Source organism: Gymnoscopelus braueri (genome assembly GCF_963280865.1).
Source record: "Gymnoscopelus braueri genome assembly, chromosome: 17".
NCBI classification, from domain to species: Eukaryota; Metazoa; Chordata; class Actinopteri; order Myctophiformes; family Myctophidae; genus Gymnoscopelus; species Gymnoscopelus braueri.
The window spans coordinates 35,176,633-35,191,710 of record NC_137617.1 but is presented as its reverse complement, the minus strand read 5'-3'; the positions used below and the strand labels follow the sequence as shown (position 1 = coordinate 35,191,710).

The 15,078-nt window shown below is 41.8% G+C and overlaps 3 protein-coding genes across 5 annotated transcripts; all 3 read left to right on the top strand.

Moving 5' to 3' along the window:
• Positions 1-1,196: 1,196 nt before the first annotated feature.
• Positions 1,197-3,916, top strand: LOC308105107 (dual specificity protein phosphatase 13A-like; the record flags this gene model as incomplete). The annotated part of the gene is made up of 3 exons (XM_080455739.1): positions 1,197-1,330; positions 2,130-2,323; positions 3,364-3,916. 3 exons carry the CDS (start codon positions 1,197-1,199, stop codon positions 3,585-3,587), a joined length of 552 nt encoding a protein of 183 aa, XP_080311865.1. The 3' UTR covers positions 3,588-3,916.
• A 1-nt stretch (position 3,917) lies between these two features.
• LOC308105412 (dual specificity protein phosphatase 13A-like) lies at positions 3,918-6,764 on the top strand. The gene is made up of 3 exons (XM_080456124.1): positions 3,918-4,229; positions 4,476-4,693; positions 5,324-6,764. The coding sequence occupies exons 1-3, from the start codon at positions 4,102-4,104 to the stop codon at positions 5,533-5,535; spliced, it is 558 nt and encodes a 185-aa protein (XP_080312250.1). The 5' UTR covers positions 3,918-4,101; the 3' UTR covers positions 5,536-6,764.
• LOC308105410 (dual specificity protein phosphatase 13B-like) lies at positions 6,761-14,077 on the top strand. 3 transcript variants are annotated; one of them, XM_080456120.1, is made up of 4 exons: positions 6,761-7,682; positions 11,384-11,569; positions 12,242-12,462; positions 13,836-14,077. In XM_080456120.1, the coding sequence occupies exons 2-4, from the start codon at positions 11,412-11,414 to the stop codon at positions 14,027-14,029; spliced, it is 573 nt and encodes a 190-aa protein (XP_080312246.1). In that variant the 5' UTR covers positions 6,761-7,682; positions 11,384-11,411; the 3' UTR covers positions 14,030-14,077. The 3 variants fall into 3 exon arrangements, with proteins under 3 accessions (XP_080312246.1, XP_080312248.1, XP_080312247.1); XM_080456122.1 differs by lacking the exon at positions 6,761-7,682 and adding an exon at positions 7,719-7,969; XM_080456121.1 differs by lacking the exon at positions 6,761-7,682 and having other exon boundaries at positions 10,743-11,569.
• Positions 14,078-15,078: the final 1,001 nt, after the last annotated feature.

Below are 15,078 nucleotides of genomic sequence, written 5' to 3'. Positions count from 1 at the left end.
AGCAATCCGGGTCTAGGAAAACCCAAAGCCCCAAAGAAGCAACTACTAAAGCCATGTTATGAGCACTTTAAAGTTAAACTTTAAATGATATGCATCGGCTATATGAAAATAGCCGATCTACAAGTTCACAACTTTCAAAAAAAATCTTGAAAAATGTAGATTATTTTTTTGATGGGGGGGTCCTTGGATAATAATTACATATTCATTTGGTGAGACCTTGACGTGAAATATTTTAGAACCACTGGTATAAACAACATTAGGAAACACGCCCAAAATAAGCAACTACACTATAGAAACAAGCCCCCCAAAAAAACGCAACCCGCAAACTACCAATATTTTCAAGCAACTTCACAGAAAAACAAGCTCAAAGTCGCTTATAGTAAGCGGACATGGCAACACTTGCTAGCATTCATAGGAGTTAGCTAGCATTGTCATTACTGTTTGACAACACACCATCGTAATACCCCGAAGTGATGCGCAGAATGTATTCAGCTGATCCACTGGCGTTGTTGTCAGTAGTTGTTGGGAGACAGTGACGTCTAGTGGTCAGAAGGATGTACTACAGCAGCTGTGCTTACTGTTCTGCAGTGAATGTGTGATTTTTCCCCAACAAAAAAGATGTCATGAGCTGTAAATGTTACTCATCTCATCTGTCTGTGGTCTGTAGCCACGGTATTATATAGAATGAATTTACCGTATGAAGATGATGAAATGTTATCAAAATTGTGTAAAATTAATTGTATTTGATTTATTTAGCACAATGTAAAAACAATACAAAAAACAGTACACAGAATATAAAAAGAAAAGTGCCAGGAGGGCACGAAGGAGGGCAAGAAGCCCAAAGGGCTTAAACGAGGCCTCTACCTAAATATAACACAATACAAATATTAATAGAACATGATTTGTAAACAACAAAATATAAATATTTAGCCTATAATTTACAATGATAACATGATTGCAGTACAGTATAAGAATACAAATCTACAACATATTCAAAATATTGTGACTCTGGGTCACTCTTTTAAATTTAGACTGGGCTATTAAGGACACCTGTCCTTGTCACTACCAACATGGTTGTAGTAAAGCCCCTAAGGTCTTTGTAAATATAGTGGCTAGAGAAAGCTCACAAGACTCAAATAGGTCGTTTTATTGTATCAAAGTGTTCTGCAGGGTACAGTGAGAGGGGTCAGTCTGTCATGAGTCTCCAGAAAAAGAATCGTATCTCCTCTGACACTCCTTCTGTCAAGGACTTGGAGAAAGTTTTGCATGGTGGAAAAAGATTTGGCAATCCTGTGGATGAAGTTTGGCCTAACCTGTTCATTGGAGACATGTAAGTTTTGAAATCAGCCTGGTTGTTCTTAAAATCCAAGTTAAAGAGATATTTCACTTTCAAAAAAACTTTGGGTCATTTCATCGCCTACTCAGGCTTTTGTGAGCCCCCCAGACAGTGTTTAAGTTGCTTGATTCAGTATTTAGATATTTGATATTAATTTTATCAGACACACCCCCTTCCTATACAAACCCATTATAACTTCAAACTCCATTTTTAACATGTTAGATTCATCAAAAACACCTGTCCCTGGTTCTGGTGAATCACCCTGCCCTCCTAATACGCGAGGGGGCCGTGTTTTTTCGATAACTTTTTTCATTTATTTTAAATATTTTTTGGGGAAAATGAAAACAATTAAATACGATTAAAAAAAATTATAAAATTTATTTAAAAAGTAATCGAAAAAACACGGCCCCCTCGCGTATTAGGAGGGCAGGGTGAGTAACCAGAACCAAGGACGGGTGTTTTTGATGAATCTAACATGTTAAAAATGGAGTTTGAAGTTATAATGGGTTTGTATAGGAAGGGGGCGTGTCTGATAAAATTAATATCAAATATCTAAATACTGAATCAAGCAACTTAAAAACGGTCTGGGGGCTCACATAAGCCTATGTAGACGATAAAATGACCCAACGTTTTTTTGAAAGTGAAATATCCCATTATTACAAACCCTGAAGTGCTCTTCAAGGGTGCTGACCGCTCTTTTGTTTTAGACAATTTGGGCCGTTCATATTTCAACAGCAGATACAGATCATAGGTTTCATTCTGCTCATGCAGGCTGTTTCCTGTATACAAACAGGTCAGTTGCTAATGATCGCTATAGCTTATGGAAGCTGGGGATCACTCATGTTCTGAATGCTGCTCATGGGAGGATGCACTGTCAGGGCAGTCATGACTTCTATGGATCCACCGTGGACTATCATGGGGTGCCCGCTGATGACTCTCCATCTTTTGACCTCTCACCTTATTTCTTCCCCTCTGCTGAGTATATATGTTACAGGGAAAATGGCATTCCAGGGAAATTGAAAGGGGTACGCTTGTTTTCATGCCCCTCATGCAATTCTGTAGAATCAACGCTAGAGGGCAATGCAAGCCAGACATGAGCCCCACACCACACACGCACGCATGCACAAACCAGCACGCACACGCGCGCGTGTACACACACATACATACACACACACACACACACACACACACACACACACACACACACACACACACACACACACACACACACACACTCCAGGGGGCGGGCCTGGCGGGCTATGTTAGTGCAGTGAGTGGCACTTGGGGCAAACGCAGTCCCCACACAACATCATTTACGATTCTGTGCCTATCGGTACATAACTCGGACGGCGCTTAAGTCGACTAGCAGACCATCGGCCGGTCGTCGCGGGCACTCGCGCCTGGAGGCGCTCGGGCGCGACTCCTCGGCCTCAAGGTCTTCTAAGTCGGAGCGCCTTCCGTCATGGTCCAAAACTATACTTTATCAGCGAAAAAAAAGTAGTCCGCGGTTGTTTGAAAAAGTAATGTCCCAAGCTGGAGTCAAACCCCGGCTCCCAGTGGTAGTGGGTGGGGAGTCCAATGATTATCGAAGTGCGCCACTGAGGCTTGTACTAGTGGTGCAAAGTAACAAAGTAGATTTACTCAAGTACAATTTTGAGGTATTCGTACTTTACTTGAGTATTTCTCTCATATTATCCATTTTATTTTCAGCGTTCCCCTAGCGTAGCTTCCTGGTTAGTATGTTGTTGTTGTGGTCGTCGTCCTCGCATCAAAGCCCCGCCTCGCAGCACCGCCCCGTGCCTATAAAACAAGCGCTCCCCTGTCAATTTCCCTGGAATGCCATTTTCCCTGTGACATATACACAATGCACTTGATACGGCTGCAGGTAAATATCCTACCAATTATTATTATTAGTAGTAGTCCTATGTATTACTACTACTACTACTATATTATTATTATATTATGTGGTTTGGTTCATATTTAATGATCAATTGATGCTTTAGCCTAGGCTTGATCTTGTTCACCAGCTAGGATCATTGTCCACTGTGCTGTTGGGGTGAGCAGGTCTGCTTCCCTGGTCCTGGCGTACCTCATGATCCACCATCATTACTCCCTCCTGGATGCCATCAAGAAGATCAAAGAACACAGGTGGATCTTTCCAAACAGAGGATTTCTGAAACAGCTTCGAGCTTTGGACGTGAAATTAAGCACAACGTCTCCAGAAGAAGACACGAGCAAATGTTACACATAAACTACACTGTGTTAAATGTATTTAATCTTAATGAGAATGTCTTTCTGTTGGAGGCAGCTGACAGCATAACCTTTTCTCTGCATCTACAAGTGCTCAATTTTCATTGAGCAGTCAGAGCAGAGAGCTAGCTACATGAGCAATTATATTCTGTTATATAAATGCACTATCACAGAACACTGTCAGTGATCCAGTACAAGCAGTGCACTTTAACATTTTGTCCATAATTGCATCCAATTATCAGTGCTTATCCGATGATTCATCTGTTTGAGGTTTATTACTAAATTAGAGTCCCAGAGTGGTGTGAAAAACCCAGGCCCAGACTATGTGTTGTGTGCCCCCCTGCATGAGTAATGCTACACGCTAGGTTAAGCACTAAATTGGGTAACCGTCCGGTGACAGCAGATAAACACCTGCTCACTCCGATCATTCTGCACTGGAGTCAACAGAGGGCTGCTATATTCTAACAAACATTTGGACTATAGTAATTGATTTCCGTGGCGGATTTTGAATAAAAATGTCAACCCAGAGAGACAAGAGGAAAGAGTACCTAACTGTGAAGGACTTGCAAAAGGTTTTGGACTCCTGCCCGCTACAGCTCAATCCAATTGACGAGGTCTGGCCCAATATATACATAGGGAATGTGTAAGTATTCATTTTCTCCTTGATTTATGCCACTTACAGCATGTTGCATGTTAAGCTCGTGAAAAATCCATGCATGCAAATGTTATTGAAATCAAACCTCAAAAGCTCTTATTGCATAATGGTTCTACTGTGCCTTCGGCAATAGTTCTATTATAGACAAAAACATTATTTTGACATGAAAAGAATATACTGCAACAACACATCCCAGCATTCACAACAGCATTTCTTCTCTCCTTGTCTCGTTAGGGCAATAGCCCACAACAAAGCAGCCTTGCAGAACTTAGGTATCACTCATGTATTAAACGCTGCTCACTCCAAGAAAGGCAGCATAGGGGACCAAAGGTTTTATGGCAACGACTTTGTTTATTGTGGCATTCCAGCAGATGACTCCACTCACTTTGACCTGGATGTATACTTCAAACCTGCTGCCGAGTTCATTCACAAAGCACTGAAATCACCTGCTGGTAGGACTCTTCAGACATCTTTCTAATATGAAATAATATGTACTTCATTTCAATTACTATACAGCTTTGTATCATCCATTGGACAATCCAATTATCATGCAGTCCGGCAGTTGTAAGGCCGCCTGACAGAGTCATCTGATGCAAAATATGACCTTTTTCACTTCAATTTCCCGCACATCACTTTTATCCTTTATGTCACTTTATGAATCTTAAATAAACCCATTCATTCGACATCCTGGCATCCCATACTGTCTTTTCAAAGTCACCTGTCATTACAGCACCCAGAACAACTTATAATGGCATGGTGTGACAGGAATACCTTATTTTCAGCCAGCAGTAATAATAAGGGTCTTACCTTGCAGAATGTAAGTCTATAATGTAACCATGGCTCCTTTCAGAGTAGCTTTCAAGCAGAGGACAGGATGGGGATTAATGTGACAGCCAGACCCAGTCTGCAAAGGGACCTTAAATGAACAAAGGCAATGAATTGTGGACTCTATTTTTAGCCCCACAGTGGGGGAAAAGAAAGGCCACAGTTTTTGAAGCGGGCAGTCATGTATGATATTAATAAGATGGAGCTTTCTCGCTAATCTGTCCTTCACGTCCCTCTCATCTTCTCCCTTCCTGCAGGAAAGGTTCTGGTGCACTGCATCGTGGGAATGAGCCGGTCATCTACCTTGGTGCTGGCGTACCTGATAATCTACCACCACATGCCCCTTAAGCGGGCCCTCCAGAAACTGGTCCAAAAGAGACCCATCTATCCCAATAAGAATTTCCTGGCGTTGCTGTTGGACCTTGATCTTCAGTTGACGAGAAAAAAGAAAACATGCTGTCTCCTCTAACGTCGGGGCCATTCACGGCCATGTAAGGAAAATGTCTTAGCAAACATGTTGTGTAGCTGCTGAACCAGGCACCACAAATCAAGAACGGTGAACAATAGTGAATGATATGGATACTAAGGGACTATGGTTCTTACTTAAAGGACGACGTCACCCATTTTCAACCCATCTTCATATAATTGGTGCTCACTGATGCTCATGATAAAATGATAAAAAAAAAACTAAAACTACTCGGTCTGTGTCTCATAGGAGACTGAGAGCAGTGACATCATCGTTAGGCAGGGTTTTCTTTTAAAACAAGATTTCAATGTTTATATTTGGATTTTTAATAACGCGAGAACAATGGTTCCCATTATAGCATGCTAACTTTCCGAGAATATAAAGCCTGCAGTTTCTATTAGCTTGGATTCACCATCGATGATGTCACTGGTAGGCGTGTTTCTGACCTGTCCACAGCCGCCCTCTGAGACACAGACCAAGTAGACAAAAATGTTATCATATTGTATTAATGAGCATTAGTGAGGACCAATTATATGAAGATAGGTTGAAAATGGGTGAAGTTGTCCTTCAAGTGTTGAAACATCCATTCATTGAGCCTGTGAGATGGCCTTTTATTCAGCAACTCGTTACTGTGTTACAGCAAAACTGACCAAAGGAAATGCTTGACTGTACATTGCATTATTAGTCTGTAGGTGGCACGTCCTTGGAAATGTACTGATAATGTGCAACGGAAACTAGAAATACCAGCATCACGGTTGTATGCCTCTGCCAACCAGTTGCAGAGGCATCTGCACCCATGGCTGTCCAGACTGATATAATACGTATGTGTGGAAGTCTTTGAAGTAGTTTTAATAAAAGGTATTAAGTGTAATCATGGCAAAGCTTCAATTATATTTGAAGCATTGCATCCATATAATGGATGTTGCTGAAAAGAAGCTATTCATTCTAAAATGTGGATGCGTCAACCCAGCACCACAGACAGTCCACAGTAATAAGGTGGCCTTCCAAGATTATAGTGTCACCAATTCGGCAACTGACCAATTGTGAAATACGGTCATAATTTGACTTTGACATCTTTATTGATAACAAAACATATGTAAAATTACATACATTGTCACACCATTATCAAAAGGCTAAACGCAAAAAAAGGCAGTGGCTGATTTCCATTGCAGTCCTTTCATAATCGGTTCCTCTTATGGTATTAAATAATGTCCTGAAATGTGTTATTGCTAAATGTTTGTGAGGTCTCAGTGACCTTGACCGCTGGCGCTGACCATCAAATTCTCATCAGTTCATCCTTGAGTCCAAGTGGAGTTTTGTGTCACATTCCACAAAATTCCATGCAAGCGTTGCTGAGATACCACATTCATGAGAATGGGATGGACGTGACCACCAAAATGTTCACTTCTTATTACACATTCGGGAGAAATGTTGTCATGTTTTGTTAAGTCACAGTGACTTTTGACCACCAAATTGAAATCCGTTCATCCTGACATTGCATTCACAGGAATAGAACGTCTGTACGGACGGACGGGCGTACAGACCCAGACCCAAAATCATAACAAAAAATTGGGTCAACGAAAATAGTTAACATTTTCGAGAAACAGCAGTCAACGTCTGTATCTCACCTTTTGAGTTTCATAGGATTATGTTTCAGAAGGAAATTACATTCAATACATTTCTAGGTATGTTGGTTGACGTTGCAAACACAAGTGATCATAAACAGTTAAAGTAGACCTGTATGTCTGTCCTTCTGCGTTCTCTCACAACAACAAAAAATCAATACACAGACGAGTGAGATCAAGAAATTTGTTCACTGATGTCATTAAGTGCACAAACGTGGATTGCAGCATTTCTCTTTGGATAGCAATGAGTGTGTGTGGCAAGCACGAGCACAAGTAGCACCTCTGATCTAATTCTCCTGCTTTTGAACAACCAGCCCACTCTCTCTCCCTGTGCTGGTGGCTCAGATAACGGTTGAGGAATGCAGAGGATGATGCCAGGATTATTTTGAGCTGAGATTCAGATGTTAAAAAAGGAAAAAAGGTTATGGGGTAGATTACCGAGGAGAGGGCTTGACAGCGCTGCTGTCAACCTGCACGTTGCTCTTTGCAAGGGAGAGACCCTGACAGACACCATTTCAGTCCAAGGCAAGTGTGTCTACTAACAATGTTATACTTAGGAGAGGTGTTGGATATATACAGTAGGCCTACACCTGCGTTGTATGGTATTATATATAGACTAGGTGTATGTATAAAACACAATGTATAGATTTACATATTTCCTTCATTTGCAAGTTAAACATGTTTGTAAAAAAATCATTTTTACACGAGTATGTGTTTTTATTGTGCTGAAATGCATGATGGATCATCCGCACTCTTCTTTTATTAATTTTGCTCCACAAATCTAGACGAGCCGCATCCCCAAGGCAAAAGAGGTAAGTGTAATACATAAACCCAGCAGGAGAAGGCCTGGAGGAGGTAAAAAAAAAGAGGAAAAAAATAGCCATTTTTATTTGCCCTCCATGTTAACCGTGGGCACTTTCCCATACGTAGCATCTTTAATTACACAGAAGTAGAGCAGGAAGGACAGGTTAGCCTAAGGGGGGTGGGGGTGGGGGGGTATGAAAGCGGAGCTGCAGCTCAACATGTGCACGAGGGAAATCAGTTGTGTGCCCTGACCGTGGGAGGGGAGGGTTGTACTTATAGATCAATGAAGAGAAAGAAGTGCCTCCAGGTACTCCAGGCACATGTGTTGCACTTGCACACAGACACACGTTGCCTTCACCTTTTAAGATTCATACTTACACATGCAAGAGCACTCACACATGCCAAGTGCACATGTTTCTTTATTTTTTTATTTTTTTAACCACTTCAGCCGTATTTCAGAAATAGCCAAGACAGCTGATTTACAAGCTCTCAACGCGTTGCAATGCAGTGCATTGTGAGCGTGTATGCAGTATATGCAATCTTTATTTGTTACAATTTGGGGAAATGTTCGCCTACAATGACATGCCCCAAACAGGGACAGCAGGTTGAAAGTGATTAGCCTAATCTCGGTTTCTTAGCAAATACACATGTTCTTGATATGCACAGGCAAACAGGCCCGTCCAGTATGTGCCTGAAGCCTCCCTCGTGTGTCTGTGCACACACACGTGTGTGTGTGTGTGTGTGTGTGTGTGTGTGTGTGTGTGTGTGTGTGTGTGTGTGTGTGTGTGTGTGTGTTCAGTTCAAAGCCTTTCAGGGCGATACAGAGAGAGACGGATAAAGCCATCAAGATGTTTGAGTGCAGCGCCATATGCCACAGTAGCTTTTACAAAAGGTCACTGAAACAGATTCGGTCTCAGTGAGTGACTCATCTCTATGGACGTGACAATAATTCTCAAAACCCCACTCCTGAGCAGTACATTATAGACCCATTTATACTTCGTCGTACAGTCAGTGTCATGTTGAAAATAGCAGATCTACAAGCTTGTAGATTTGCAATTTTCAGTGTTGGACACGGTTGTACGAGGGAGCATAATAGGCATATACAGTAAGTCTCCGTACACCAGCGGAATGAGAACAGGCAGACGAGCTGCCTTCGGTTTCTTTACAGTGACAGTGCACACAACATTTGTATGATTTCAGCCTGGAGCAGAATCACACAGCTGCCTAAATGGATGCAAATGTATACAATATGCATACCAATGAACACCGATGCCCAGTGTATCAATTGAAAATGCACAGGTTGGGCTTGCCTGGAGGAAATGAAAAGCTGAAGTTTATAGGCATTGAATACCAATCTACTTCATCTCAGGAACGAGGGTGGTTTACCAAGCATAACTGTATTGAAGCAGCTCAATGAGAACCACATAACACTGTAACATAATGCCTTCGAGATGATCTTTACTGTAACTATTGATAATTGTCTCCGCCAGGCCGAAAGGCATGGCGAGAGAGTATGTTTTGCCCCCTGTCCTTGTCTCCGCCAGGCCGAAAGGCATGGCGAGAGAGTATGTTTTGCCCCCTGTCCGTCCGTCCGTGTGTGTGTCCGTCCGTCCGTGTGTGTGTCCGTCATTCTGTCATTTTGTGTACAGCTAATCTCCGGCACCGTTGGCTTGATTGCAACGAAACTGTGGACACACACTCCCTGGATGCCAGAGCAGAACCTCTGCCCCAATTTTTTCAAATTAGCCTTTATAGCGCCACCAGGAGGCCGCTTTTTGCAAAACACACTTCTTGACAGTACTCCTACAGATTTTATCCAAACATCACGCAAATCAGTACACAGTATCTCTATAGTCATGTGATCAACACGGATCGGTCCAATTTTCCATATTTCATCCTGATTGGCTAAGGTTGGCTTCCAAAGTTTGCAGGATTGCTCCGTTTTCAACAAAATGCCTCAAATCATGAACGCAGCTTGCGATTTCCGTGAGATTTCACACGCACATTCCCACTAGGCCGAGGAAGAAATGCCACTTGAAAATGTTCAAATCAGCCTCATGGTGGCGCTATAAATGGACGATTTATGTTTTTAACTATAACTGCACCGATCTGCATGAAACTTTGCACGCACACTCCCTAGAGGCCAAGGAAAAACAACTGACCTGCATTTTTCACATTTGCCTTTCATAGCGCCACCAGGAGGCCGACTTATGTAAAACACATTCTTTGATATTAAGCCTTCAGAATTTATCCAAATTTCACGCACATCGGTACACTTGATCTCTATAGTCATGTGATCACGATGATGTGATCACGATGGATCTTTTAAAATTTTCAGATTCCATCCTGATTGGCTAACATTGACATCTAAAGTTTGCAGGAGTGGCCCGTTTTGAACAAAATGCCACAAATCATGAATGCAGCGTCCGATTGCGACACTTTGCACGCACATTCACACTACATTGAAGAACAAATGCCACCCTTTTAACATTGCCCTATTATAGCGCCACCAGGAGGCCAATTTTGCAACACTTTTCTTTTTTATATTACTCCTACAAATTCAAACATCATGCAAATCGGTACACATATAGTCAAGTGATCAAGATGGTTCCATCCAATTTTTCATATTCCATCCTGATTGGCTAATTCCGAACATTGCTGCCCCACAATAACCTACCTGACCTGGCGGAGACCTGTGCTCCGAGGAGCACTTTTTCTAGTTGAAGCCTGTTGTGCATTGATGACAGATTCAGATGGTGTCTGAAAAGATACTTGTGAATAAATAAATATAATAATAATACAATACTTTAATAATACAGCCTAGTAAAAAATATTCATCGTAATCTTTGCATTGGTTGTGTAAAGCATGAACGTAAAGTCCATGTAAAGCAGTAATAACATGTATTGTCAATGTGTTCTAGCCAAATTTGAATGATTAAAGTAATTGCCAAGTATATAAAAGTAGGTTTCAAAATCATGAAAAACAAGCAGGCTTTTCTGCTCTGAACGCTGGGGGCGTGTCCACTGAAGGCACTGAAGCCATGGCCATGTGCAGCCTCTCTCAAGTGTCAATACAACAATGACATGAAACAGGTCTTTTTTTAAGTTATTATTATTAGAAAAAACATATTACACTCCCTTTAACCACCCACAAGAGGGAACATAAAATATGCTCAGACAATGAGGCAAAGCACAACACAAATATTATGTAATTACTAAGGAATAATCATATGTGCCATTATTCTCGGTTTGTACAGTGCAGATTTATATAAGGAATCAGATGTCATTTCGTGCACTATTGATGATGGACACATCTCTGTCCCTGCAAAGGATACTGGTTATGGTTCAAAATCACTGTTTGAATTCTATGACACTTCAGCATCCTCCTAACATGCGGTCATTGCGGTGCCTCTCTGTGCCAGGTCAAGCCAGACGCTGGGACAACCAGACATGCACAGACTAGGTATCAGCTGTTTGGCCAGCCCTGAGGGGGCAGATGGCAGGTACGAGACACCCTCAGCTTCAGAGCTTCGGAGGCTAATGTGGACGAAGCCAGGGACCAGTGGCCACCTGGATGAGGTCCAACCCCGGATCTATATAGGAGACATGTGAGGCCGTGCAGTAATTTGAATGTTACCATCAGTGGTGGAAAAAGTACTCAAATTTTGTAGTAAAGTAAAAGTATCAATACTGCAATGTGATACTCCATTACAAGTAAAAGTCCGGAATTAAAAATGTACTTGCGTAAAAGTACAAAAGTATTGGCATCAAAATATACTTAAAGTACTGAAAGTAGAAGTACTCATTATGCAGAATGTCACATTTCAAGTCTTCAAAATGTAGCCTATACAAATCTTTTGAAAATAGCCGATCGACAAGCTCACAACGCGTCGCGATGCGGCACGTTATGAGCTTGCAGATCCGCTATTTCCAAACAGCCAAAATATGTATAGAGCTTAAGTGGTTAATGTATGTTTAGTAATAAATAATAAATCTACAAAGTAAGTTTTCAAATAATTGTAGTGGAGTAAAAGTACAATATTTGCCTCTGAGATGTAGTGGAGTAGAAGTAAAATTATTGAAAATTAGAAATATTCCACCAAAGTAAAAAATACCTCAAAATTGTACTTAAGTACAGTACTTGAGTAAATGTACACCACTTTACACCACCGTTTACCATAGGATTCTGCACCCCATCCTGTTTACTGTCTGTGGAAACAGGAATACTTTCATGCCACTGTGCCCTGATCTAAGCCGACAGATAACGCTTTCTTCATTAGGTATGCAGCCAAAGACAAGAGGACACTCCTGGCTCACAGCATCACCCATGTTCTGAACGCTGCAGATGGCAAGTTCAATGTCAACACGGGGGCAAGCTTCTACAGAGACACAAATATCACTTATCATGGAGTGGAGGCTTTTGACTCGGCGACCTTCAAATTGAGTCCCTTCTTCTACCCAGCAGCCAATTTCATCAAGAATGCCCTGAGCTCGCCCACAGGCAAGGAGGTTTTCACCATCATGTCTCTCATCTTTTTTTCTTTTTAATGAACTTTGCGAAGACATTATTCCTGCACAGATAATTTCAGCGAACATTTGTCAGTCAATTCCCATTACAGCAGCCCTCGTTGTAACAGTCGTTAAAATGCAAATCAAACTCAAAACATAGCCTAATATCAAGCTAATATCTTTCCCTCCGCGGTAATCTCCTCATAAGCTGAGACCTTGGACAGGAAAATTGGTTTTAACCCATTAAGACCGGGAATGCATCTGTGTGGCATTTTAAGATTTCTTTGGGCTATTCAAAAATAGCAGATATACAACTTCATAGCGCGGCACAGAGTGCCGCACTATGAAATTGTAGATCTGCTATTTTTGTTTCAATCGTGAAAATTTGTGAAAATATTTGAATATATTATTTTTTAAAGGGAAAAGTTTTGACTCAAATCTTTGCTTCTGGGGGTCCCTGGCACAAAATATTTTGAGATGGGGGTCCGTGGCAAAATACATATAATTTTGGGGGTCCTTGACATGAAAAACTTTGAGAACCACTGATATAGAAACATACGTTTTTTCAAAAAACTGTAGGATTTAGAAGACATTTGTAGAATCCCCAGAAGCAAAGATTTGAGTTAAAAAATATATATATTCAAAGATTTGCACAAATGTTCAGGATTTTTCAAAAATAGCAGATCTACCAGCTCATAGCGCAGCACTCTGTGCCGCGCTATGAGCTTGTAGATCTGCTATTTTTTAATAGCCAAACAAATCTAAAATGACACAGATGCGTCCCCGGATTGAATGGGTTAAATGGATTGCCCCGGTAATTTGTAAGCAACACTTTCATTGGACATGGAAATTACACAATTATGTTTGTGGCCCGTGCCACTGCTGTTATGCAAAGTGCAGGCGGTATCAGACATGACAGTAATAAGATGAGGCCGCCTCCTTCACATGCTGGCTGATCGGGGGCTCCAGTGTGTGGCGGGGCCTACAATAATCCCCAGTAGAAATACACAGGCACCAAGACAGTTCAATTACGCGCTCCTGTGGGCCCTAATCCTTGGCCATGATAAGGAAACCAGGGATTACCATGTGTTGAAACATTTATTGCAACATTGTTGCAAACTTTTAGGCAGTAGTTAAAAGTACACCACTTCTGTGACGTGAATGGCCTTTAATCCACAAAGGAGTTCGAGGGGGTGGGGGAAAGAAAGAAAACGAACAACAATAGTGCATTGGTTGTTCCTTAACCTGGAAACTGGCAGAAAACGAGACGTGGAGCCACTAGGGGATTTGGCTGAGCTCCGAGCTGAGGCATAAGGGAAGACACGGAATACAACAAAAATGTGTTGTTTTGTTTTGGTTTGCCAGGTAAAGTGTTGGTGCACTGTGCGATGGGGATGAGCCGTTCGTCCACCTTGGTACTGGCCTACCTGGTGATCCATGAGAACATGACCCTTGGGGAGGCTATCAAAGCCGTCAGCGCCAACAGAAACATATCCCCCAACGAGGGATTCCTGGAGCAACTGCGAGAGCTCGACAAAAAACTCCACTGCCAGGGATGATGACAGAGGTCTAGAGACATATTACATGGACCTTACATACCACAGATATTAGTGATGAGCGGGCCGACCCGTAACCCGCGGGTCCCGCGGGTCAACCCGCGGCGCGGGTGGTCGAGTCAGGATTTCAGAGGCAATTATGCGGGCTGCGGGTGAGCGGGTCAGCCGCTCTCACACGCAAAAAAAAAAAAAAAAAAAAGATTTTGAACAACATGCTTGTTTATTTTGCCCATGACAATGTTGTGCTACTGTAGACATTTAAAGCGACTTTGGGTACTTAAAAGAGCGCTATATAAATCGGAGCTATTATGATGATGATTATCTTTTTTTTCCCACCGCGGGGGGCGGGTTGAGCCATAGATTTATATATGGGTTCGCGGGGCGGGTTGGGTTCCGGGGCGGGGCGGGTCATAAAAAAACCCGACCCGCACATCACTAACAGATATGACTGTGATTATGGCTCTGACTTTTGATTACCATATCAACCACCTATCGTGCTAACTATTTTCTGCTATGTAGAGGTACATATAATGTATAATGAAGATGATAAGAATGCAAAGATTTGTATACTAATTTGTAGTATATTTTATTGCATTGTAGTTTTTCCATTAAAACCTTTAAAGACACTGTGTGAATTGATTAAAGCAATTCATATTACAATGATGCATCTATTCCCGTACTTGATTAATACGACTGCTCTATTTACAGTATCACTGACTTTGAATGGACTCCACAAATGAGAGAGCAGTAATTATAAATAATTCTGTAGAATGGGGCGATGCAATTATACAGTAACATCTATTAGACACAGTGGTGCAGTTCTGTGGTACAACTTGTCACAACACATAGCTTCTGTCAAATACACAGGAGGCAAAAAATAGCCTATATGCTCCTCCTGCTCAGGTCCAGACATACTCAGCTGTCCCTCTCCAACATGCAGGGAAATGCCAAGCGTGTACAGCAGTGGTATTTACTAACTCAGGAGTGAATCAGAGCAAGCTCACCCAATAAGAATATCATTTACTGCCGTTCCCCTTCTAATGCCTCCAGAC